Genomic DNA, 27,754 nt, shown 5'->3' with positions numbered 1-27,754 from the left:
TCTTTAGGAATAATAAGGAATAACAGAATAGGCCTGTGCTCTGTAAGGGGCTCTGGTTTGCTCTGATGAAGGCTATTTACGTCCCAAAACACACTGAAAAAAATAGACAGCTCCCATCCTTTCCCATTTCTCATCAGACTAGTAGTACAGCTGCACTGCCACGCGCACAGTCACGGGTAGGTGTGTGTACGTGCAACTGACAGCTGTAAGGGCAGGTATTTATAGTACCAATAGAGCCAAGCCTTGTTTTAAACTGTAGAAGTATACAAATGTTTCATTTTAACTTATCAACATAACATTGTTTTTCCATAGAAAAATAAACTCATGCTTACATAAAGACCTCAAAGCATTCACAGTAACCTAAAGTAATGAATATTGTAATGAGAAACACAAGTATTTAGGGTGATAATGACTGGACTTTGCTCTACTTATATCAGCTCACCCCCTATGGAGGCTACCAAAGCTTAAAGATTTTATCACCCTAGTAATCAGCAATGGGTAATGGCCTTCATAAAACACAGTAATTAAATTGACTGATTTCAAACTAGTGCATTTTTTTCATTAGAGAGTTCTTATGTAGCCTACTTCAAAAATCCCTTTGTGAATAGTCGCTGTATCAGTCAAAATTCAAACGATGAGGGATGAAGAGTTTGTTCTGCTCAGGATTTCAGTTATTAAAGTAAAAAGTCAGAGTGCTGTCATGCCTTTTTTCCCCTTTTTTTCTTTCTCCCCTTTCGTCATCCAAGAGCTTCTTTTTTTCAAAGGTCTCTCAAGACCAAACATTATAAAACAAGGGGCAGAAGGAAAAAAAATTGAGCCCCAAATTTCCTAGTTCTTTACATTTTTCAGCAGCCAGTAAGAGATTCTGCTTTGCTAAAACAAGCTTTTAAAATTCTCACAAATCTTCATAGCCAAAGCATCAATGATGAAATTCAGGCTCTGCCTCACCATCCATTTGATTACACTTCATGCCTGCGTTGTTTTAATACTGTATCTTACTTGATCTTTGACTTTTGAATAAAACTTGATCTAAGTATTATTGCTCAAATTTATTTTCATAGTATGTGTGTGTGAGCAATTCACCTCTGTTCCAAGAGTTCTCCAACTCACCTCGGATTTTAAAATAAAACGCTTTATGACAAATCTCATTTTCACTTTTGTGGAAAAAACATCCCTTTCCTAACCCAGTACATACTAAACCAGTGCTTTATGATGGTAGAACAAAATCTGCAAGAAAGTCTACTCAGATAACTACGCAGTACAAAACCTATCTTTGTATTTCTCTCCTCCTGACTACAGCAGTTTTTAACTGCATAAAAGAGACACTGGATACGTTTTGCGTAGAAAATCTACAGTGAAATACAGGGATCTCAGGGTAGGTGTACAAAACATCAACCCTTCCCCGCTGTACCCAGAAAAATAAGTGACTTATAGTCATGCTGAAATGTGAGAGTTGGTCATGAATATGCATTTTTCTTTGCCTCAAAACTTCAGAATCTCAGAGCAGCAGTTAAAATGCTGCCAAAATCAAAGGGAATTATTTTATAGCCACTCCCTATTGCATCACTTTGTCCACATACTCGTGGCAGTTGCCAGCTCCTCCCTCACAGGCCACGCACTTCAAACCGTGACACGGGCTTAACAGCCATCACGGAGCCAATGTGCCAGCAAGGCTCTCATGGGCTGCTCCCCCTCAGGGAGCACAGCCCTCGGACAAGACTAGTAACTTCTCTCTCTACCCCAAGAGTTGAAGTTGTCTTACAATACCAATTAACGAGTAAATTGATTACTACCCTCAAAGTGGTCATTTTCCCCACCAGAATCGATGCTCTTCACTTCATTGGAAGTGTTGCCATTAAGACTTTTGCCATTTTGATGCAGCAGATACATTGCAAATGCAAGCCAGTCTGAATGCACTTTCCATGTACATTGCAGACAGCCCTGCACAGCAGCTGTACAGGGGCTTAAACAGACATTAACTTTTAAACCTAACAAGTCATATAAATGTAAATATGATGCTGATTTCACTGCAAGGAGGAGAGGACAGGGATGAGAGCTGTGCAAAGCTTTCCCATGGAATTGCTTTTGTGGGCAAAGCCTAGGGGCAGAGCCATCCTTCCTGGATGCTCTAGGGAAAAACCTCTCCTTACTTTTCTCCAGTTTCACCTGGCATGCAGGTCATCCTTTAAAAGCACGACCAGAATCAACTGTCTGGAACACTGCCAAACAAATGCAACAGTCTGTCCTGTTACTAGTTTAACAAAACAAACAATATATAGTAACAAGCTCCTTGTGATTACAAACTCTCTGCTGCAACCCAGCACTGAAAACTTATTTTAACTTTATATTTTTACCACAATCAAATAATAAATCACTGATTTACAGTTTCTATCTATTTATCCAATCTGCAAACAAATTATGCCTTAGAAGAGATTAATGGAAAAAAAGAAATAATGGAAGGGGGAAGAGAAGCTGCTTCTTTCACAAGTGAAGGCACAAAGAGCAATCTAAATGAGCCAGGCAGGCAACAAATGTGGTTGTTACAGAATATTTATGAGCGCGGCAGGCGCATAACATCACTGAAGCAAGCACAATGGGAGCCGCTTTTTATAAAATATATCTGCAAGAGGGACATGTAGTTAGGTCTAGCTATCAATCACCTGGACATGTGAATAAATCTATAGCCAGTGGTCCATGCTCTGCTAAAAACAACTTTTACCACGTTGAAAACTTGCTGCCCAGTAAATAAGTCCTAAGACCACAGAAGGTAAGAAGATCTATGCTGCACACCACCACAATGATAAAATCCATCTCAACTATGAGAATAGAGAAGGTTTGGAAAGTTACGTTGCGCAGAGAGGTGACTGGTAAAATTCTGTGAATAAGTGATCTAGGCTTCAGTTGACATCACACTGAAACAAACAGATTTGTTTTCTTCCTAAATTCACATTCTTTAAACCCGTGGTTACTGATCTCCAAGAGCACATCTATATGGACTATCTAAGCCTCTTCACCCCTGGAAGTGTGTGTATAACTCCCATTAATGCTAATGGCCATAAAGCACAAGCATTGAGGGGAAAATAGACCCCTCGCTGTGAAAATAAATGTGTTCAGTTATTTTCAGACACGATGCTGAAATCAAACAACTAAAAGTACATAGTCAAAGGAGATAACGCTATATAGCCTAACTGAAAATGTCACCATTATTTTTAACTCCCTGGTCAGGGACTCTTGTCATATTCTTCATGTTTCTGCTATCCGTCATAGATACCATGGCTAGGTGATATGTCAGAATGAAAAGGGCCGAATCCTAAAATCTTGCAGAAGAGAAACAGTCCTGAACTGAAACTCCTTGCCTTCACCAAGGATGCAAGGATAGGCCCTACGTCTTGGTTTTCACTTGGGCCATATAGTATTTTCTCTTTTCCCAAAATTATGGGCACTTTCCTACTGTATAGAAGAGATCTTTAAAGGAGTGATGACTATAACAAGGTAAAAAATCCTATCACTTACACGATTTGTTATCTTCCTTAATGATTTGATATCGTAATGTGTTTTCTACCCTGTCCAAAATTCATTTAATCTATTCTGCTTGTTCAAACAGGTAAGAAAATTTGTTTATACACCAACGTGAGGTTAAAGACACTGCTTTACTATAGCGCAACGACACGTCTATCCCACTCTTTTCATGATGGAACCAACTTGTTGGGACTCTATGGCTAATCTAAAAAGTGTTTGGAGCAGTCATGAGAAAAGTTAAAAGTGGGGGCAGTCAATACTGCTCCACTGCTTTAGCTCCTTCCACCACCGCATGGGTCCCTCACTTATTCTGAAGGGTGTGTGTATACATGGTCCATGCCACTTTAGCTGCTATATGGGTGGGCATTTATCTATCTGCAGCAGTACGGATGGAATTGAGCTGGAGAGCGTGGGGCTTGGAGCAGGCTGGGCCTGTGAAGCCTGTGCAGCAGAACACGTTATGTAGCACTGATCAGGATGCACCCAAGCAGCTGCTTTTGAATGGCTCTCTTCTCTTTTCCAAGTCACAGAAGCCTGACTTTCCTTTTGATCTGAGCGTATCACTGTGACTCATTTTGCAAGTTGAATTCTGATTATACAGTGAAAAGGCCAGAACTTAAATATTACTTCTTCTGCAGAGAACACTAAATCTATTTTCTTCTGGATTAGCTTGCAGTGATAAACAATCCCGTGAATGGTTTGGTGTATGATAGGCAAAAAGAGACTCTTCTACAGCCTGTCTAGACTCCCAGACAAGCTCAGACTGTGTTGTCATTAGAGACATTTCCATAGCCTGTCACATTACTTGGAAAACAGAAAACCCACCATTTTAGAACAATCAGGCAAAAATAAAGAAAAATAAATAAAAACAGACTGACCTGCCAATGCTGTAGTGGAAATTTGAATATAATAACCTTACACAATTTAGAAATTATGTTAACAATACAGCAAGAAGCTTCAGCAAACATTTGTGAAGAAAGGCAACTCCTGCACAAGTGAATGCAATCCAAAAATGTGAGTCATGCACAAGTAATTTTGCTATGGGCCATAAAATCACTTTATATGAGTTACAGATAATTCTGTATGTATTCTATAATGTTTCCCTACTGTGTAGAGATGGATATCTCTGTATCCTATCACAGATAATGATGGAAAACAAATTCTCTACATAAAAGCTGATTGCTCAGAGATTCGTCCTTGACTGTTCCAAGGAACTGCAACGCCGACAGAACAAACACTTCTCTCTGTCTTCACCACAAAGAGGCAGGTTCTGTCAGTGCCAAACACACTGCAGTTCAGACGGTTTTTATAGTATGTAGTGAACTGGGAGCAGCCGTAGACACAGAACATACATCCTCCTATTTCTCCGTGCCTGCATGTTCTCTTTATCACTCACGTATCTACAGTCCTGCAGAACGGCACCTCTCATTTCCTCCCACGAGCACCGTTGCACGTGCTCAGTGGTATTAAAAGAGCAGGTCTGTTCTTTCCGTGCCATGCTGAGACACAATGCAACGTTAAGCTAGTCATGAAGTCAGAGATAGTACAATATAAAACTGAATCCTACAAAACCGACTTCAGAGCAACATGTCTTTTTGCAACTGTGTTGTCTTCTTTAGGTTCCTAACTTTTTTCTAACTGTACTCAAGGAACCACTTTTTAAAGGGATTAAAAATGGCTAAAAAGTATTGAATACCCTCAAAGCAGACTTCCGTCATGTGACTGGGTACCTCTTTTGCAAAGTACCTTTACAACTACCATAATGCTGGCAACCCAGAAGTCAATCGGGTTTCCACTGAAAGTCATCTGGCACCTTCCCTGCATTTATCCTATTCATTCGTCATGATGTCTATGGCATTTTTTCAAACTTGGAGGTGATCCCCTCCAAGAGCTGAGGTTCAAAATAAACAAACAGGTACCTCTCCAACATCATAGATCCATATGCGGCCTTCCGAATCACCAACCGCCACCTCCTTCCCAGCCTGTGCCCAGCGGACACGGTTGAGGGCAGAAGCTCCTTCGATTGTCACGCTGGCTGTGGGAACCTGTTGAAACAATAGCAATAGAAATGACAATAAAATCCTGCTCCCTGTGACTCTACAGGTCAGTTTAGAACGTTCTGTTTAGCTGGCTAAGTCACAAGTCCTTTGACATTGCTGAAAGTAACCTACAACCCCAGAGGGGAGGGAAGAGAAAAAAAATAAAGAAAAGGTTCATTGTTTCTGCAGTCACATGTGCTAAAAACAGGGAAGACTAAGGGATTGCTTGGAATGGGTAGGGCAGACTTGGGCAGACTTTTCCACAGTTATGGGCAGCAAACAAACCATTTTTTTTTTTTTAACTTTGGAGACATGTGAAACCACATCAGCTTTCTTGAAAGACACTGTTTTACAACCAGAATTGACTGACCGAGAATCATTTCAGTCTTATCCTCGGTTCTTACCCACCACTTGGACCCAAATAACCTGACTGATCATAGAAAAACGCTAATATCCATGCTGACCTATCTTTGGAATTCATACTCAGACCTGCGGCTAGATACAGAGGTCAAAGCTCAGGTACGATTTGACAAGAGCCCTGAGAAGCTGATCTCACTTTTAGAAACTCCTGTATTCCCACAGTTCTCTTCTATACTTGTCCCATATTCCTAGGAACCACTTTCTGGTTTAAATATACCTAGATGCTGTTTAATTCCCCACCACCACACCCCAACCCAACTGACAAATCAACAGATGATCCACAAGAACGAAGTTCCCGGTGGGGATGACTAGAGCAACAAACATTATTGTCGCAGAAGTACTTCCAGTTTACGGGAATGTAGCCATCACAGAGGTGCTGGAGGAGGAAGCATTTGTGTGGGTGTTGTCCCAGATCGGTGTATCATCCCATTGATTTAGGTCACTTCGTAACCTGCTCCTACTAATGCTCCACCAAGGCACCTTTAATAAGAGAACCGGCCTAGGGAAGGAGTCTGCAGTTTGGCGTGACAGGCTCTGCCCAAAGGTTTCTGTGTCTCGGTCAGGGCAAATGGAACAGGAAGGGAGTTGCACAAGCAGCTCCTCCACCAGCCTAATCCGCAGCAACAGGTCTTAGTCAACTAAGGCACAGGGAGCATCCCAGGATATGTGACTGGACATGGACCTGGGGAACAGTCTGGGCAGGAAGAGGCACCTGGATAGGAACTAGAGCCTGGGCTAGATCTGCAGAGGTGAGTGACAGCTACTCCTGCCCTTGCTGGGGGCACAATGCCCAGAAGCAGGAGACAGAAGCTTAAAGGTGATATTAACTTTGGGGGTTGAGAAACTACTGCAAAACAAAATCAGCGCACTACTGTTAACAAAACCAGTGTCTGACTAGCTTCATCTCAGCTTTTCAGCTGTAGTTTTATATTGTAAGTGCAAAGATGCACAGGAAAAAATGATTTTAAGACAACATTTTTATATTCCACACCAATCTCCCTCTTCCCCTAAGCTCTAATGCCTTCAGTGCACCCCACGAGGCCAGAGATAGCAGCCAGCAAAACCTTTGCGGAGCAGTGCTTAGAAAGCAGGGCTGCTGCCCTGCCCCTCTCCCTCTGGAAACTCCCGTCTCCTTCCCACAGGCTCTGACTTACAGCTGCAGAGCCAAGCAGGCACCTCCCGGCACAACCGGCCAGCCAAGCCAACTCCGCATCTCTGGAGATGGCTGCACAGTGCTGTCCCCAAGCCCACAAAACATTTTGTTGGCAAAATGCTTTAGAAACAAAGCTGGAGAGTGAAGCTGAGACTGTCCTCCTGCTTGTCACAAGCTCATCAGAGGCACATTAGCCGCTGCTTCAGGCCTAGGTCCGGGTCACGGCACCGTCACTGATAAAAGTCGGTGCCCGCCCGGACTCCTTATCCCAGCCACGCTGGTGCTTGGTGCCTTCCAGTCAATGGTTTCAATGTGACATCGGGTCCATGACAAAAAAATCACATTAAAAAACAGGCAAGTTTTACTCCTGTGACGATTGATTTGTAAATAAATAAATAAAAATGAGAAAAAAAAACATTCCACCCAAATTAATTGCATAACATTTGGAAATGTTATGTAAACAGCAACTAAATGCTACAATGCTACATTTTGAGAGCACTAATCCACTAACCAGCTACGTTTCTCAGAAGAATGCAGATCAAAGATATTTGTTTCAAATGAATGGCCCAGTGCATATTTAAGACACTGAATTTTAGAAGATCTTACAGAAGGCTGAAATCTATCACAGTGGAACTGGTTCTGTTGCTGAGAATTCAGCACTTGCAGGGCTCCACACAAAACCAGACAGCATGCCTGCTGCACATACAAAAAACATGAGCTATTTTTAAAAATCCAATGGTTTTGTAAAGTCCTATTTCTACTCCACAAAGCTAACAAAACAAAAAGTAATCATGGAAGAGTTGTTTAAAATCTACATAAAAAGCCTTTCCTCCAGCGGCACAGAGAGAAATACAGTCAAATCCTATTATCTTAAAATAGATTTCCCTGCTTCGAATAGTGATAGGTTAAATTACACACACTTATTTTAGATTTCAAAGATTTGAGCTCATTTTATAATGGCGATGTGGTAGCATTATGTTTTAAAAATTATATTTAAAATACTTCATAAATCTCTAAATTTGGTGCTTGTCAGATTTTTAACCATTTTGAAATTAGATTTTTAAGGAGTAACAGATTGAGAAGGATGTACTCATGAAAAACCTGAACAATAAAGATATACTTCTTTTAGTTTTTTCCTTAGCTAGTGTCAAAACCTACTTGTAAATATATCTTTTATCCATTTGTAGGAATAAACACGATCTTCTCACTTTCAAAGCAAAGGCATGACGTGCAAAGGAAAGTACACTTGAAAGGAGCAGAATAGAGCAGAAATATGCAGATTTAAAAATCAATGTAATACCAGTTTATAGATAAATGAGACTCATCAATAACCCAGGGACCTTCTCTAACATTGATCCAAAAAGAAATTTTAACAGATATATACATAAGAGATCACTGACTGCTATCCTGAAATTACATGCAAATCTCCCATACTCATCCATAGAAACATTAATTCAGTTTGCAAAAGACTGAAGAATTGGAGCAAGTTTTTGCTTTTTATTTTTTTAATTCATTTTAGAAATATAAACTAAATATGATATCCTTGATGGCTATTATAAAAAATTTTTTTTATATCCAGATCAAAATGCAGTACACAAATACTCTTGTCGCTTAGAAGTGAATAATTAGAGCGATTAAATCTGTGGTGGTAGTCAAACAATTTTTCTTATTTTGATCAGAAAGCATCTAGAACTCGGGCAAAATGTTTTTAATAAATCTGTGGAATATCACTAGTGGCAACTGTGTTACAGTTCAAAAATTTCAAGGTAACTTATTATAACTAAACCCAGGTATTATTGGTTTACAGAACAAGCCACATTATTATTTAGGTATTAATTTCCCAAATTAAACAAAGCCAGGTCTCATTAAGAACAATCATATCTACTTCTTATACAAATATCTTTTATGAATAGCTAGCAGTTGAAGCATTAATATACTTGTCATTTTATGCTCTCTCCATAAATACTTCGACATCATATGCCTGACATCTAAAACTAGCAGTGTGCACAGCCGTTTCAAGATTTTTTATCGCAAAGATTAAGTGCTGACAAAGACTTTTTCTTACTAAACAGTCGAGCATATTTTTGGTTGTATAATCAAGTATGGAAATCTTGAAAATTATAAACTAATTATGACCTACCAGACGGAGGGTCAAAGCAAACAATGATCACTTTCAGTTACGATGTCTAGAAGAACTGCTTTAAGTTCTTCTTTTCTGCGGCACTTCTACGTCTGACACTGCTTCTCTCGCACAGCAAAACCGCTCATATATTCAGATTCTGCCAGTTTACCATTTCTAGAGACTTTAACTAATTTCATCAGCACTCATTAAGGAAACCAAATGGTACTTTTTCCTTCAGCAATCCAAATTCAATTCTTATTAAAAAATGCAAAGCTGTAATAATACCACAGAGATAATTCCAGTTTGATCCTTACATGAGAGCTCATTTTGACCTCTGAGAATGGAAATCATGTGTGCAACCCAGGGTGGCCTTACATGCAAAAGAAATGCAGGACTGAGCTTGAAATTATTTTTTGGTTGATGTTCCTATGTATTTATATGTAAACACACTGAAAATACATCAGCAGCTTTCTACATACAGCCTTATTATTGATGGGAAAGGGATCAAGCGGTCCATACTGATTTTCTGGAAAGAAATTATGGTCTCATTGAATTAAATGGCAAAACATCAGTTGATTTCAGGCAGAGCAGGATTTCAGCCCTGGTATTTGAGGGAAAAGGGTTGTATTTTTTTTTCCCCTTCTTAAAATGCTGGGTTTTATGCTCTGTGTTTAAGCCTGCATTAATGAGAACACCTGAAGGATATGTCCCTCCCTTCCCAAAATAAATTCCGCAGAGACTCCTCCTGTATATCCTCCAGCTGTATGCGCTCTAATTAAAAAGGCTGCGCTGCTTCCTGCTCAGAGGACTTCAAAAGGCTCCACTTGACAACACCGTGCACCGCGCTGGTTCCTCTTACCTGTCCATGCTTATTTATGGCAAGCACCATTCACTGGAAACCACAAACTGCGCCTGTATTTTACTCTGGCTGAAATGTATATCATGTTTACATGAAAGGCATATTAATGAACAAACTAATCTCAAAGGAAAACACTGTAAGAAATAGGGTGTGTGGGGGGGAAATTCTGCTGTTTGTACTCTGCATCTTTTCTTTCTTGAAAATAAAAAGAACCTGCCACTTAATACATGGTCATGTTTTGATGTTGTACTTTTGTTTTGTTTTTAATTTTACATGGAACTGAGTAAAAATACACAAGATTTCGGTTGTGGAAAAATATTTCAATTCCTATTCTGAATTTTGATTGTGGGTCAAATACGGTCTTAGGTAACGTGACAATTTTCCTCAAAATTGTCTTCAAATCCAGCAAAAATTGTGTCAATACAAATCTACAGAGGTTTTTTGACCTGAAATAACAGGATACAAAAAAAAAGGGGGCACTTGTCCTATTTTCAAATTGACTTACAAAAACTACCAAACAAAACCAAAAAGCAGTATTTTCCATTCTGCATCATTGCAAAAATCTCTGATTAATCCTTTCTGCATCAGAGGAATTTTAAAGCTGTGACACTTTATCCCCTATGGTCCCCTCTACTGAGTTCATGCAACAGGATAAAAATCTGTTTTAATTTTTTCTTTCGCGTTTGCACTTTTAAATGTCATGGCAGGGTTTGTTTTTTTTTCCCTTAAAAAAAAATGAGGAGGAAAACAAGAAAAAGAAAAATAAAAGCATAAGAGCTCATTGCTCAGAGAAGTGAGGGCTGCAAGAAGGTGCATGAGCACATGAGGTGCTACCAGGATGGAGGCACCATTCTGGGGCTTGCAAGCTGTTACAATCTCACAAACATTTGGAGTAAGGATAATTACGAAGGAAAATTAAATCTCTCACTGCAACAAGCAATAATAACAAACAAACAGCCCTAATAGAGATGGAAAAAAAATTAAAAAGGGAAGGAAGGAAGGAAGGAAGGAAGGAAAAGAGCTGCCTTCAAGGCCTGGTAGCCGCAGGGTGAGTGGTGCTGCCAGGCTGACAAGTCAAGCTGTGACCGTCTGAGCAGGAGGAGGCATCCAAAAAAAAAAAAAAAAAGAAAGGGAACAAAAAAAAAAAGTGGTATTTCTAGCGTCCCACTGAAGCGCGGTGTACCGGGCCAAAAAAACAAAACACGAAACGGGGGCGGTTTTTAAAAATGCACCTCAAAATAGCCCCGCGAGGAGGGCGGCTGCGCTCCGTCCCGCGCCTCCCTCGCTGTCCCCTCCGCGGCAGGTACCGAGGCGGGGGGGCGCCCCTCACCGCGGCGGCGGGGCCTGCCCGCCCCGCACCGCCCCGCAGCCCGGGCGGGGCCGGGGCCGCCCCCGCGCGCTCCCTCCCTCCCGCCCGCCGCACCTCGGTGTCGTTGTTGAGGTTCCAGAGGTCCAGGCGCCCCATGCCGTCGACGCAGGCGAAGAGCGCGGGGTGCACGGGCGACCACATGACGTCGTAGACATAGTCGGCGTTGTCTTCAAAGGAGTAGAGCGGCTTGTTGTGCTGCAAAGGCAGGCAGAGAGCATGAAGACTTCGTGGCGCTAGCGCTGCCTCGGGCTGTCTGGCGAGTCTAATTAAAAACTTTGCACATTCACCAAGTGTCATAAAACTTGCCCAGATGAAAGGTCCTCGCGGAGGGCGGGACGGGGCTCTAACGGGGGCGGCGGGCATGCAATGGGTGCGGGGCACGCGGCGCTGGCGGCGGCGAGCGGGGCCGCAGCCGGGCACGGCACGGAACGGCGCGGCGCGGAGCGCCCTGCCCGCCCGCGGAGCCGCCGCGGCCTCCCGCGCACCGCGGCTGCCACCCAGCGGCGGGCGGGACGGCGCCGCCATGGCGCCTCGGCGGGAGCCGCTCCGCGCCCGCCAAACCGCCCCCTCGGCGTCGCCGGGGACCCCGCGAACGGCACCGCGGCCGTTGGGGCGGCCGTTGGGGCGCGTTGGGGCGCGTCGCGGCGCACACGCCGCTGCCGGCAGCCGGAGCGTCGGAGGCAAGTTCGCAAGTACACCAGAAACGAAGCGTAATTGCCCGCCATGAATTATTCATCGCATCTGGCTTGTCTGATTTTTTTTTTTTTTGGCATAATGGCAGCGCTAATCCCTGATCAATTAATGGGAAATGAAATTTAAATGATAATGAAAACTCCAGAGATAAAGGGAATTAAGTATTCTCGCGGCTTGTGACAGAAATCCAAACAATGGGATTTTGTAACTGTCTTCCTGGCCCTGTCAGCTGCCTCCGCTCGTGGGGACGGAGCTGAGGCGAGCGGAGCGGCCGAGGTCCGGCCCGCGTGGAGGCCTCACTGGGAGAGGAAACTCTGCACAAGTCCGACACACAATGTACAATTCTGGCACCTTTTTATAGCCTCTCTTCCTATCTCAGGTTATTCTGCAACATACCTCTGTTCATTTTACAAAGGAAACCACTTATATAAATACTAGCAATGCCTGCAATACGTTCTGTGGCTGCAAATCATTTCCCCCCAAACTGAGGTGACTGATTGTAATTTTTCTCTTTTTGTTTTTCTTCTTTCTTGCGTATATTATTATTTTTGAACAATAAAGCTAGGCCTTTGCCAGTTTTATTTTCTGTCCTCCTGCACTACATAATGGTGCGCTTGATGTTTGGGCTGTGAAACTACAACCCTACACATGGAGAGTCTATACACATGTGTATCTCTATAGACACATGCAGCATTTGTATGCCTATGAAGAGTCCTTACTGCAGTACTGTACTGTAAGTGGTTTTAAAATATTTGTATTCATCATAGGTATTATAAAACTATAAAATATATCCAAAGGTTTAATTACATTTTTTTTTGCTAAAGTACTAAAAATACAACAGCATTAAATCCTATATGCCAGTTTTTTCTTAGACTTGAACCAGTAAAGGCACTTGGGTTGCAGGATGAGGTTCCAAATCTTCATAACTGGCCTAATATTCTTGTATATTTCCTAAGAACACCAAACTTTTTTTTTTACGTGTCAATAGAATCATATTGGAGCTTGGATTTATTACCTGAAATTTATATAACATTTTCATTTATTCTACAAAGCTGGACTTCTGAAAAAAAGGAAAACACACACACACAAAAACCCTACGAGAATATTTTCTTACCTAAACGAGACCTGATTCTGCAAACACGTGTATCTGCTTAGTGTACGATCAGTACCAGCAGAGTTACTTGCATGTGTTAATGGAATTACTTGCAAGCTCGTGCGTTTGCAGCGTTGAGGGCCAAATGAAGACCAAGGCTCTCAAGAGGTGGGGGCACTTGATAGGAAATGAGAGTGAATTTCTTCAGGAAGCACAATTTAGAGGGGGGCATAGAGATCTGCAATGCATATCTGCCATACTGTACATTTTCACCAAAAACATCTAATTTAGGTTCAAATATATCAGCCATCTAAATGCTGAATAATTGTTAGGTGGCCAATATTTTTCTCATACATGGAAAAATGTACTGCACATACAGCATGTGAACATGAAATGTCATGGGAAAAGTAAAAAAGTTTCATGCAAGTAAGGGGACCATTAAGTCAAACCAGAGCAGATTTCAATCAACATTTCCTTTTTGTCGACATAACAAAACTTGTTTTGATCTGACTGTGCGTGTGACACTTTTTATGCTCTTTCAGTTCTGCCCGGCTGTTTTCCAGCTCATGCCTAAAGACCAGACATTGGAAAGGAAGGGCAAGGAGACGTGGTTCCAGGCTGAACCCTGCTGCTGATTTGTTCTACAATCTCAGGCAGGTAGCTTTAGCGAATGTGCCTCAGTTTCCCCACTTCAGGAGTGAAAACACTTTTTGAAGTGCTGGGGTCTGCAGTGAAAAGCACTGCAGATATTCACTGTGTATTCACCATAATGGTGGAAATATTCACAGCTAGATGTGAAGCCAGGGGAGTTTCTGTACAACCAGAAAAACATGGCCTTTCAGAAGGATCTCAGACATGCAAGGAGACAGACGCAAATAAAAGATGGTGAACAGGGTGTGTGAAGCAAGAACTTTCCACCACCCAAGCAGGCCAAGCAAAGGGCGAGATAGCACTGCAGTTTGGTTGGGAAAACAGAGGAAAACCTATCCCATGGCAATACCGAGCACTGGTAGTAGGACTGGGCTATCCATACAATCTCTTTATGTTTTGCATCCTTTAACTGGAGGAGACTGTAAAACAGCTATACAGGCTCAGTCTAAAGAGCCCCTCTTGCTTAGCATCCTGAGATAGTGCACTTTCTTAAAAGCAAACATTTCATCTTGGTCTCACTTTACCCCCCGAGTGCATTTCAATGCACATTTCAATGTGAGGACTCGATTTGAAAGTTTAAATGTGCATATAAATGTTTGCAGGAATTACTTGCTTACAAACCTGTTAAGTAAAGGCCCAGGCCTGCAGACTCTTTTAATGTAAGGATTTATGTGGAAGGACCAATACCAACCCCTTCTAGAAAACGTTAAAATGTGGAACATGTAAAGGTCACTTTAAAGCAGTTTTAAATTACCAAAAAATCAGACTTACACAATCTATGACAAACATATGGCTATTATTATAAAACAACTGAAATTTAAACTTGATGAGCTTTCATTCTTAAATATCAACCCACTCTGTTATTCAATAGAACAGAAGAAATAGTTGAAAGCAGTATCTTGAGACAAACTTGGGCCAAATCTATGCATTACTGGAGAAGAGGCTGGGGTAAAAACCTGGCCTGAATGAAGTCAAGGAGGTTTTGCTGTTGTATTTAACAGGATAAGAATTAGAGTGTTTAGAGGAGAAGGGAGAAAAAAAAAAAAAAGCCAGTTCCAAGACATGTGTTTTTGGCTCATTTATTCAAGCATATGTCTCCAAAATCCGTTGTTCACCCTCAGTGTTTGTATACAGGCATTCTTTAGCAGAACAATTCTGAGTGAACAACAGATTTTAAATGCATGGGAGCTGTCTAGGAATTAGCACTTGCCTATGAATAAGCTCACCTAGCTAAATACTACTGTTGATATAAAAGAGGTGTATTTTCCACATATAAATTTGACCAGTCCATTCCACTTCTTATTTGCATAGAAAAAAAAATTCTTTAATCCAGGAGGCGCCACACATAAAGTAGCTAATTAACCATGTAAAGGAATGTATACATATTCACAGGTTTAAACTAGCATCTGCCTGCCATAGAAAAAGCTTTTGGCTTTGCCTTTTTCTGAAGGAAATGCTATACATGTTGGCATGATTTCCATGGGTATCAGCTCCACCTAAAGGTACTTGCCTAGACTGTATTCAGCAGTGTGGATGTAACACTATTTACTGAGCATTGTCACCCTGTTTTCATTTTCACTTCCTTATCCTCCATTCTAAAGCCAATGGGTCAGATCTTGAGTTCTGGCTTAGAGGTTAACAACAGCCATGCATGTGGTGTGGTACTATAAATTGATTTATTTATTTTTTTAGGTGTGCAGCAAACATGACAGGTTCGTTAGTCTTTGGCATAGAAGCTTTCCAAACTGGCTGATGCGTTTATTTAGGCTCCAGCCCTTACTCTCAGGCACCTGGAAAGAGCCATCTCGGAGCATTCCTCAGCAGAACTGCAGTTGCATCTGACTCTTGAGCAACCTGGGGCATTTGCCTCAGTAGGAGGCAACTTGTATAAGTAGCCTTTATTCATTAAAAACAAAGAAACAAACTGCAAATAGAAACAAAAAATGACATCACTTCTGGCATAGATATCATAAAGCGAAGCCAATCTGTGCTGTCTGTATTTAAACAAGTGTAAATCTGTCAAATTGACCAGAAGGCAATACAAGAGAAATCAGGATAAGGTAAAAGTCTGTGGGACTAATGCGCAGGTTAGGATCTGGGCTCCTTGGGTCTTTCACTGTTGATCAGTCCGGTCCTCTCTTTCTTCAGAGTGACAACTCTGCTGAATCCAGGCTCATCTGTTCCTTTCTGATTTTGCCAATTCAGCTGTTTGGAGTTAAAACACCTTTCTGGGATTATATTATCTTGTATTGGGGGAATTGTATTTTGTTATTATATCTTGTAGTGGGGGGAATAAGTCCACAGACCAGCTTCCTGGTCCTCTTGAAATAAATGGAAACACTATCATTTATGAGGCTATTGGTCCTTCATGTCTATAAATGTTCACAGTTAGATGCATGTCACTGACTTTATTTTGTTTATAATGTATGGAGAAAAATGCCCCCAAACCCTTAACTCCCAAAGAAAGCTGTGGGCATGGAAGAAATTCAGTGCCTCACAAAGTTGTGTTTCCCAAATATATTCTCCTTTCCTGTAATTTTAAAGATCATGGTGCCTGCATCCATCTACAAAAAGTCTTACACAGGCTGTCAGGTGGTTAGATCTCTAAATGGCATTTTGGGTAAGGGAACAGGCTTTATTTTTAGATTCAGTAGCGACAGGAGGAACAAGTGTGGAAGGATCCCTATATATTTTTCAAGGCCCTGTTTTATTTAAGTACTGTGGTATTACTAAAGTGATTATTTTTTGGCATCCTACAGGTTGCTGACAGTCAAAGCAGAAAGCTTTTCACGGGTGGCGCGGATATGCTGAAACTGTTGTCTTTCTTAATTAATTGCCAGTAATTTTTAAAAGTCCAATATTTTTGCATAAACATGTGGGAATTATTATAGCTGGAGAGTTGGACTAAAAGGGGAGGGGGTATGAGAGCAGACCAAGTCTGGAGATAACATGATGATTACATTTTTGTGGTTTCCTTCAAAGTCAAAGCGTCATGGGTGAGCTTATAAGAAGGAAGCAAAGGAACAAAGTTTTGATGATTGGCACAGGCTGTTTGAATGAGAGCAGATCTTAATGCCTAATAGTGTGGCATGGAGAAAAAGAATGAAAGAACTTGGGAAGTCAGACATGCCCTGACTTTTAGGAGAGGTGGAAAGTGAGATAGCAAAGCTTCTGGGGTGTGCAGAGATAGTCTGTAAGTTACACTGACAGGTAAACTGCTCATTTGATTAATTTGGTTAATCCTCCCTAACTGTTTTAGGCCATCTGCAGAGGTGTAACCCGTTCAGGCTGTGCTCCTAGACTTAAATTCTTCACTTTGGTCTTCTAGCTTTCTTCCACTCTGCCCTCCCCCACTTAGTCAACAGAGAAAGACCTTTCTACTTTCTCAAGGGGAAAAACGTAAGTGCACATTAGCCGAGAAACTATTTTTAGTGAGTTTGATATAAATGTGCATTAGGTGATCATTAATTCTGAAATGTAGATGAATTAATGAGAAGACATCTGCTTGCCATGGATGAAGTTTCCAGCGTATCAGGAGGTAGGCAAGGTCTCGAAACTATGAAACAGGCTTAGGAAAGATTAAATGCTCAGACAAATAGGCTGGGTTAGTTTTCCTCAGCTTGCTTTCTCTGTGGGTCCTACTGGCCAGGATTGGTCTCTGCTTGTTTTAGTTTCAGATTTTGCCAAGAGAGGTTGTGGAGTGTCCTCCTCTGGAGATCTTCAAAACCCAATGTGCTTGGATACAGTCCTATGCCACATGCTCTAGGAGACCCTGCGTGTGCAGGGGGGTTGGACTAGATGATCTCTAGAGGTCCCTTCCAGCCTTAAGCATTCTATGATTCTATGATTTTCCAGTTTTATTCCGGCTCCTTGTACTCCACAGTTGCTACAGTTGTGGCTACAGGTTCCTGTTGCTCGAGGTTAGCACCTTCTCACCCACTCGCCCAGCGTATTTCGCATCAAGGTGCTGGTTGTGTGGGGGCAATGGTGAAGAAGCCTGTGCTGGTATTAACTATTTGCTCCATATTTTCTCAGACTTCTGATTTCATTGCTAAATATTGACCTTTTGCTTAAAGCTTGCTGTAGGCACACCGTCATTTTTTTTCTATGCTGCTAGCTATGCATTTTTATCACCAGATTTCTTAGAAAATATTATCATTTTCTTCTGTAATTTCTACTTTTTTTTTTCTTTTTTAAAAGAGGTTAAACCCACTACAGAAGATCTTATTGTCTCAAACTATGTACTGATTTGCAGTTATGTAGCTAACACACCTGCCTTTGCATAATATTTTTCTGGATTTTTTTCAAAAAAGGGCTTGAGGGACTTGCTGAAAAGTACAAGTTTTATGGTATACGGTAGTATTTTAATGCCGCTGTCAAATTAGGTGGCTCACTTCTCCAGTATTTAGAAACATGAGAATCTTGAGACCCTTTTCCCTGTTTCCAGTGTCTTTCATGGTTGAGTTACAGGCCTAGCAGGCCCTTCCCTGTGATTCTGATTTGAACATGGAAAATATTGCATTCAAAATCCTGCATTGCAAGTGGAGTCAGACCGATTAGGCCTCCAAGCAACCCTGTTGTTCCAGCTGCCCCGTTCCCATTGCTGGGAAGTGCAGGCTGGCATGTGGGGAACATTGCAGAGCGCCAAAGGGCTCAGCAGCCGTGAGCGGCGTCCGCGGCGCCAGCACCGGGATGCGGCCGAGCGGGCCGGGTTCAGCAAGCAGCAGCTTGCAGGCTCCTCGGTACTGAAGAGAACTCCATCTCGAACTCTTGAGTGTGAATGCAGTTCTTTTTTCACCTATAACAAAAATCTCTCAGAGGAGACTTCTACATGAAGCAGGTGGGAGAAAACTGCCATTAGGGTAGAAATCCTGTGTTTTATATATTGATGATTTTCCTCAAGTGTTCCGCTATTACGTGTGAGCCTGGTCGCTCGGCGTAATTCTGCAGCAGAACAGTCAGTGGGAGGTTTGAATTTTGATCTAAGGGAAAAAGGGATCACGACTTTCTTTTGTACAGATTATATAAACTCCTGAAATCAAATTTTCCTTTCCATATGCAAATAAAGCTTTCACTGGCTACAGCTGGATTTGTTAGGGTTTTCCGAAGTAGAGTTTAGCCCAATGAGTTTTTCCCAGAAGCCTCACTAATTTAGGCACCGGCTTTATTTTTTGTGTGCAGTTCTTCACAAAATGTTTCACAAAGAAGAAAAATGGTTCACATGAGTAAATGAAATATGTCAGCCAGCTGAAGTGTATTTTCCTATCACTTTTCAAATATGGCTCCACTGAAAACCAAAATCATGAGAAACATTTCATGTGAAGAACTTGGGACTGATTTCAAACCACCTGACCTCCCTTTAGTTTTGCTCTTTAAAATTACCTAGAAAATACCATAATCTTTTTTTTTTTTTAAACAGCTGGATGACAGCCAGACCTCTGGCTCCAGAGGTAAAGGGCAAAACTAAAAAAATCCTGTCTGAACAGGCAACTCCACCCTCTTGCCCAAGTCAGCTTGGCCTTTTGACAGAAAGTGAGTTCTGAAGCAAATTCATTCATTGCCTTGTTTTTGGACAAAACTCAAAATTCTGAACTCGCACCACAGACAGCATTTCCATGAAATGCAGCTTGCTGTTTTATCACCCTTTGTCTTTCTCTGTAATCAGATGAAATTAGCAATCGGGCAGTGACTAATCAGATAAATCATTTCAATTACTTTTATCAAAGAAAAAAGCCTGCACTGGAAAGGAGTGTGGTCAGAGGAAGGGGATTGTCTCATGAGTGGATTCAAGAAGTCCCATGTTCTAATCCAGTGTTGAGGGGGGGAACCAAAATAATCCAAAATAATAGGGGTTACATTGTTCACTGAGCTAGAAATTTTAGTCCCATCTAAACCAGTGGTAAGGAGGAAGCAGTGAAGGATTCCAAAGAAGAAGACAGGGAAAATAAATAGTCTGTATTCAGTCGACCTACTCCTCAAACAGACTGATGCTGTGCTCTCCCTCACAGAATAATATTTCTTTTCCTCTTGATGTTATGTTCTACACTTCCCTAAACTCTTAGAGTCCTATTCAGATCACTCACCATGAGAGCAGAGAGGGATGTAGGCTGTATCCAGATTCAAGGGGGTGTTAATTGCAGAAGCCAGAGGTCTTGATGCCCCCATCATTTGGCTAGCACGTGGTCAGTGCACAGCCTGGCTCCCTTCTGCTTGGGGCTGGACGTGCAGCTTGCCTGCAGAGCCAAGGGCTCTGTGCGTGTGTTGCATGGTTTAAACGAGCACTTGCATCTGTTCTGTCCTGATGGCAGTTTGGAAGAGGATCAGAAAAGGACGCAGACCCAGGAGCTCAGAAGTAATGCTCCATGTGCCAGTTTAGATATGACTTGGGGCTTTTGAAATGCAAGAAAATCTCCCAAAACTCCAACAACTGATCATCTAAAGCTGCCTGATCCTGACTCCCCTGTAGCTGCACAGGGAAATTGTGGTGGTACATCCAAGCATCATCTAACGTATGCATGGCATATTTATTGCTTTTCCTGTATCTGCATTATATATTTATGCATTGCATATGCATTTCTTCTCTCCAGTAGCTGCATAGACAACCAAAGTATGGAAGCCCTAAACAATAAAGGATCTAAGAGCATCCAACTTCAAATGTGGTAGGAGACAGCTAAAGATCTAAAGTGCATCATCTACTAAGGTGAGGAGACTGAATATGGCCCAAAGGATTCAAAAGAGCACAGACAATAGCATCAAGATGAACAGGTTCAAGATTGAAAGCAGTAATACTTTGTAAATTTTACTGAATCCAGCTCTCACTTATGCTTAATGTATGTAAGACAAGTCTGTGACTAATATCTGAAACAATGCCAAGAAATGTTTTTTTTATTATTATTAGTTTAAGCAAAAATTATGAATTAAGAACCTGCTCATGTAAGTTCTATTCACCCACACACTTCTGTATCTCCAAGTCCCCCCAGATTTCACCTAGGAACACTAACTTTAAGGCCACTGACAAGTCCTTTATGGAACTTCTGCTTTTCAGCAGTCCACTTCACTGTCAGAGACCAGTCTGATCCTGTTACAAACTGGAGAAGCAGGGCTGGCCCCAGCTGGACAGAACTGGTTTTCATCAGGAAGCATCAGCACATTAAAAATCAAAGCTTTGGTTCAGGAAGATCCTCCTGTCAATGGAACCAAACGAGTTCAGAGGCACAAGATAGGGCTCTGAGCAAAATGGCAAGATCTTCACAGCACTTCCTCCCCTGAGGCGAGACACATGTTCAGGTCCTACTCAGGCAGCCCTGTGCAGCGTGGCTTGATGCCCAAACCACTGGTAGAGAACTCTCCCATGGAGCTCCTACAGCCTTCACAAGTAATTAGGCATTGACTGGAATGGGAATATCTTCCGTAAGGCGGCAGAGCTTTATGGATCTTCCATGCCAGATGCCTTTAACCACTAGCCTCGCTGTCTCTAATCACTGTAATCACCTGCCTGGGACTTCTCTAAATCAAGTAATTAACTCTAGAATTTCCAATTAGTGTTAAAACCTTTATTTAAAAAAAAAAAAGATTTCACCAAGTTGTCACAGTAATTCTGCTAAGTTTACTGCCCTTTTATCATGAGTAGTACTTGATGGTATCTTTACTTGGTTCTTTAACTTCAGTTAATGCTATTTGTAAACATAAGAGATTGTCACTCATTCATGTAATTTGACTAAAATTATACTAGAAAAAAACAGTAACCAGGTATCTTCATACATGTTGTTTGTAGTCCAAAAATAGCATCTTGTTAATGTTAAAACAAGTGTCAGTCTGACTCTGTTATTTTAGCAAACTTTAAACATTGTCATTTTATGAGTACTTTTTTGGGGGGAGGGGTGACTAATGCACACAGTCGTGTAGCGGTCTGATTCATTTTGCTACACGAATTCCCATGATCCGTTTTAACAAATGGATCATATCAAATCCTGTCAGCCAGACTTTGGGGAGGGGAAGGTACTCTCATTAGCAGCAGCACCACCACATGCATCTATACATTGCTCTAGTGATAGACTCCCACTTGACCTCTCAGAATAGTGTTCAATCTCTAGGTCGTCATTATATGCTGGTAGGAAGGTATGAAAGTGCAAGGTAAAGCCATTTATTCAGAGAGTCAGGTAGATTTGAGTCATACCAAGATAATCAACCAACAGATGAGTAAGAGAAACAGAAGGTACATAGCTCAAAAATGTCAATTTTGCTATTTAAAGTGTTATTTTCCGATAAGCACAACAGACTGCAACAACATGGGACACCAAGAGAGAAAGCAAGACATGAATAGCATTAGAAAAGGCAAATGGATAGAGACTGAGAAGAAGCAGTTACTACATGTACTAGAAAGGCAAAAAATGAGCAGGGGCACAAAAGTAGGAATCCGTCAATGAAGGCACACATGCCCTCTGGCTTGGTTAGCCCTTGGTAACAGTTAAAAGGGGGTCCGATTACCAGTCTGCCCATCTCCTTCCCTCCCTTTGATTATAACACCTGCCACCCTTGCTTAAATGTTAAACAAAGATAAAAATAAGAATGGATAGGAGACTACAGCAATACTGTTTGTGCACAGTTATTCCAGTCTCTCTTGTCTTTGCTGCCCATCTAAGCATCAGTTAGTTCCCCTCCATGGAAGGATAAGAGGGAAAGGAGATCCATACAGAGGAGATGAAAGAGCTGACAAAATCTAATCCTCTATCATAGAATCATAGAATGCTTAAGGTTGGAAGGGACCTCTAGAGATCATCTAGTCCAACCCCCCTGCACACGCAGGGTCACCTAGAGCACGTGGCACAGGACTGCGTCCAAGCGGGTTTTGAAGATCTCCAGAGAAGGAGACTCCACAACCTCTCTGGGCAGCCTGTCCAGGCCTTTATCAACTCCCTCATCAGCAAACAAGCTGTCCTCAAGCTTTGACAGAAATGAACTTATGTTCTGCAGTGTTCTAACAATTTCAGGCTAGTTTCTGTCCCTTGACACGGTATCTAAAAATTTCCACTCTGCACAGCAATTGCTGTAATAATAACAATACTTACATTTCATTATTTAACCTCATGCTATTCCTTCATGAGGATTAGTGCTTAATTAATTAATAACACTTAGCATTTCCACTTAGCACTCTACCTCTTCAAAGCATCGTACAGACAATATCTAATTAATGGCAGAGCTCCACAGACACTTCACATCAGGACTTTCCTTTGGCAGTTCTGCATCCAAGACTTGCTCTCATGGTATAGAATAAATCAAAGCAAAAGCCCTATTGATTTCATCAGGTAATGTCCTGGATATCAAATGACTATCCTTGCAAATTATTATTTTTTTCCCACTTGTTCTGTCTGCTTACTATGCATCCAAGGATCTAATTATTGGCTAATATGATGGGTGATATTGTGAACCTTTTATTAGTGTTATCTACAAAATTTATTCTTCTGCCAGTGAAAATCTTGTTCTCAGTCACCTGGTTGAACTGCCTTTAGATGGAAAATGTGTTAACCACCAGAATAGATTATAAGATGTCAAGCCAGAGTTTTTAAGGGAGACGCTGCTTTCAATCCATCAGTCAAATGCCTGCTATGAAAGTCCCTTTCTTGTAAGCACCCCAGGGTGCTACACAACATCAATAGGCAATATAAACACAGAGCTTTTATGGTTCACTTTACAATTGGACATTGACTCTGAATCTGTGAAATGGAAAGGAATTGAATTTCATGACCAAGGAGGATAATGTGCACAGGATTAAGTAGACAACACTAGTAGGAGCAGCAAAGCAATACGGCTTTGGATGCTGGTAGGGAGATTAAACCTACAAATAGGAAACCAAAGGTATAAAACAATTTTTTAGTTTAGTAAACTCTCACAAACCTGCAGTAGTGCTCCACACCTCAGATTAATCCAATATTTTTTTCAAGTGATCACACATGCTGATGGGCTTATTCAAAGCCCACTGATTAATAACAGTGTGTGAAATGCTAACTGCAGTGTCTTTGGGCCCAAAATATGCTTGTGACAGTGTTTTTGCAAACTTCATAAATCACAAGAGTTTAAAATAAAACCCAAGTCTTATTATCCCTTAGTATAATTTTATTCAAACTGCAGATGGATCAGACCCTTATGGCCAGACTCAGCGCCGAGCTGAGTGTCTGATGCCTGCCCTGGACTCTTCCGAATGTCTCTATTTGGACTGTATGAGCTCTAGTACCTACATTTCATCTTTTTATACAGCTTCATCTTCCATTATCCAATATTTCCTTGCCACCAGGTACCACTGTCCTGTACTTTCTTATCTCAGACACCAAATATTCTAGACAGCCCCAACCAACCATAATCTATGTTCTCTAGCACTAGGTCATTCTCCATCCCTTTCACCACCTAAGGCCCATTGCAGCCTGCCTACAACCACTGTCCAGCCCCATCTGTGAGAGTCTTGCTCCACTGACTGTTGCTGATGTTTATAGTTACATGCAAATCATGAAAATCATTCTAATTGCTTCCTAACAAGTTTGCTAAAAGGTAACACTCAAGACAAAACTGACAGCTGTGGTCACTGAAGTTCAGGAAAAGATAGTTATTCGTTAGCACATGCGTTGGATCAGGCCATTAACAAACACATTAGGAAGCCACCACAGGGGATGATTGCAGTTATTATGTAGGTGGCTGTGCTTCTGTTCGGAGCACAAGCCTGTCACACAGCCCCTTGGGAACAGTTCTGTATTCACATTTGCAGTGCCCACGTGTCTAAGTGCCTGTGTCTCTGGGGAATACACGGTGAGGTATTTCCTGACAGGGTCATCGTTCCCTACTGGAACTATGTTGGGTGCAGGTCAAGATGAAATCAGAGACAATCTGGACAAAAGCCTGATATTTAAAAGGCAGATTCCCCACTCCACTGTATGACAAAAATAACCATTTAAGATGATTTAGACAATTAGAATATTAACCTAATTTTCTTTTTACTCCTCACACTTGTTTTGTTCAACCTACATCATGAAACAGACTGGGCTGTTTAATGTGTCCCACATTTTTCATTCACCCTGTCATTATCCCATGTTCAAGTGGTTCTCCTGGGTGTTGTGTTTCCAGAGTTTCACAGGATTGTATATTCATTTCTATGGCTCACACTTCTGTTGCTCACAGTGCTCACATGAGCACATCCACAGAACAGTCAGCAACAGATTCACGGTGATGATAGGGGATGCTCAGAGAAGAGTATGTGAAGTGCCAGGATATATTTTCTTGCTTCTGTTGGGAAGTCCAACAGTCTTTGGGGCTATTTATACTTTTGGCTATCACAACCTCCTGCGGCAATGAATTCCACAATTGATATTGACTGCATTAAGCTCTACGGGTGCTTCTTCTGTTCCTTCATCAGAAGGAAGGGTTCCTGCTGCTCTACTATCATACTGCACAGTATTAGTCCTAAAATTCATCTAGAACAAGGAGTGCTGGATGGATTGCTTAGTGAATGGCACTATGAGACATCTTATACCCTGCCTAGTGAAATTCATTAGGGTCAAAACTGAAGTGCAGGCCATCTGTCGCTACCTTTATAGGATAGGGAATACTCAGTGAGCAGGGGTGACACAGTTATGCTAGGTAAACTGACAATTTTATCACTAAACCTATTCTAAGCACATTTTTTCAGTAATACGGTTCATGGGATCTGATACAACGATGGTTTAAACCTGAAACATTTCTGACAACAACATTTTCACACATAGGTAATTTTTCTAAAATGAGAAGTGCTGTATAGCCCCAGCTAGATGAACTGAGTGGTTTTAGGACAGAACCTTGCAGCAAAAGTTTCTGGCCTTGATTTAATTGTGAGCAAAAGAAGATGCAAGTCTGTTCAAAGGGCTTTATCATATGATCTCAGCCTGTTTTGATTATTTTTTTCTCCCCAGAGGGCATCAGCAGTTTTGCAAGAACAGCCTGGTCTCCTGGTCATAGTCTGAAGGGCACTAAAATGTGTCTGTCTCATTCCAGCTTAGAGTTCTTACCTTTGTAGTCCATAATTTGACTGTCCAGTCAAACGATGATGTGACAAAGAGATGGGAAAAGTCAATTGGACCCACTGCCATGTGACAATTGATTCCCGTGACAGGTCCCTGGTGGCCTTCAAAAATTTCACCAATGCCAGCTTTACTGCAGGAAGAAGAGATATCTACATTCAGAGATTTTGATTTAGCACCAGACATCTTTCTTTACGCTTAGATTTCTGTTTCCTCCTAAATTTCCATTTAATTGGTAGTGTTCTCTTCTTTCACTAAGGTCTTTTCTGAAAAGGCATTCTGCTATGTACAAGTAATACTGAGGATCCAACATGTGGAGACATTCTCTTCCTTCTGAAGACGTGCATTACTGTCTCTTACATGACAGTGTCTACCTCTATGGCTTGAAACAGTGGTAATGAATAATTATAAAATAATTATAATTACATTATATCTTATAGATCTGAGTAAGTCTTTATCACAAAGAATAAAAAAGTGAATATGTCAATGACTTGTCATTAACAACTTCTTTTCCTCTTAAATACCTAAAATAAATTTCCACAGCAGTCAGACAAATCACCAGGAATCAAAAACCTTTTCACCAAATGTGAAGGAACTATTCACATGATCAGGTATCCTACAGTCATTAGAGAAGATTCTCTTAGCAAGAAGCTAGAATAGTTATTAGGAAGGAAAAACACAATGCAATGTAAGAGCGCCTGCATGCAGAGCTTTGTTCTTCTGTAAGCAAGGGGTGCCAAATCAGTTACCACTGCTTCTGTATAAGGAAAGGGGAATGATGAAATTACCCTTTTAGTTAAACTTAAGGCTTGAATTCTGCTGCCATGTTCTCTGCATTTTGGCCCAAAAATCTTGGTGCAAAACACACCTCTTCTTTCATCCCCATCTTTTCGTTTTGCCATTCAGTCAGCAGGGTATGAGAAGTTCCAGTGCCTGAGGAGGAACACCTTCCACATCTCTTAGGTTTTGACACAGCTTTCCCCCCACAAAAAAGCATCTGACTTTCTGCTACGCTAGGCTGAAGCACACAGAGCCTCTCAAAACAAAATGGGATGATACCTCAAAGCTCTGGGGGAGAAAGGCAGCAGCAGGAAAGGTGTATATTCTTCAAGGAGAGGGCTTGCTAAAAAGGTGGGAGAACAAGAGGATCTGACAACTTCCTTCTCTTGTGAGGGACAAGCCAGGCATGTTTGAAAGATTAAACGTGAGAAAAGCCCTTGGGCATGTTTCACTTATCCTAGCAGCCTAAGACTAATTCAAACCACCAGTCACCATACAACCTATCAGTATAATGCCTAAAAAGACACAGTATTGAAATGATGTTAGCAATCAATCAGGCTAAAATGAAAATATTTTAAATAAGAGTAGTTTAAAAAATATAGGTAAAACTGTACCTGCACAGTATTAGGAATGTGTAATAGAAGCCTTGCAATCTTAAACAGTGTAGCAGTGTCTACTTTTTTATTACAAACAAGAAATGTGATAAAATACTAATTTAGAGCGTATGGAAAACTAGTGAAGTGTAGGGGCAAAATTTAAACCTACCAGTGGAATGTGGAGGGATTTTTTTCTTTAGAAAAGGTGTTTGAGCAACCTGGAGGATGAAACTACTAACAGAAGCTAACAGAGCACAAAAGCATCCTGCAGCTCATTTTAATAAACTGGAGGAACCGATCTTCAAAGTGGCCTGTGGTGAGAGTCCTCTTGCTTCTAACTGCATCCTGAAAGAGCTTACAGGGTGCAAAATAAAGGACTGGTTTAAATTATAGAAGTGGATTTGCACCTTCCTCACCTT

At 41.3% G+C, this 27,754-nt stretch overlaps 1 protein-coding gene across 6 annotated transcripts in view; it reads right to left on the bottom strand.

The window, feature by feature from the left end:
* DYNC1I1 (dynein cytoplasmic 1 intermediate chain 1) overlaps window positions 1-27,754 on the bottom strand; it is a 170,419-nt gene that overhangs the window by 13,233 nt on the left and 129,432 nt on the right. For all 6 annotated transcript variants that reach the window (XM_088533467.1, XM_088533469.1, XM_088533468.1 and 3 more), the window contains 3 exons: window positions 25,948-26,092; window positions 11,536-11,676; window positions 5,439-5,564 (listed from right to left, as the gene is read on the bottom strand). In XM_088533467.1, the coding sequence (XP_088389593.1) occupies window positions 5,439-5,564; window positions 11,536-11,676; window positions 25,948-26,092 (412 nt within the window). The remainder of the gene's footprint in view (window positions 1-5,438; window positions 5,565-11,535; window positions 11,677-25,947; window positions 26,093-27,754) is intronic.

This window comes from Tinamus guttatus, unplaced genomic scaffold (genome assembly GCF_059628265.1).
Source record: "Tinamus guttatus ecotype Peru unplaced genomic scaffold, ASM5962826v1 Tinamus_guttatus_pri_ptg000503l, whole genome shotgun sequence".
NCBI classification, from domain to species: Eukaryota; Metazoa; Chordata; class Aves; order Tinamiformes; family Tinamidae; genus Tinamus; species Tinamus guttatus.
Note: the sequence above shows the minus strand (reverse complement) of the source record. Positions and strands in the feature narration are given on the sequence as shown.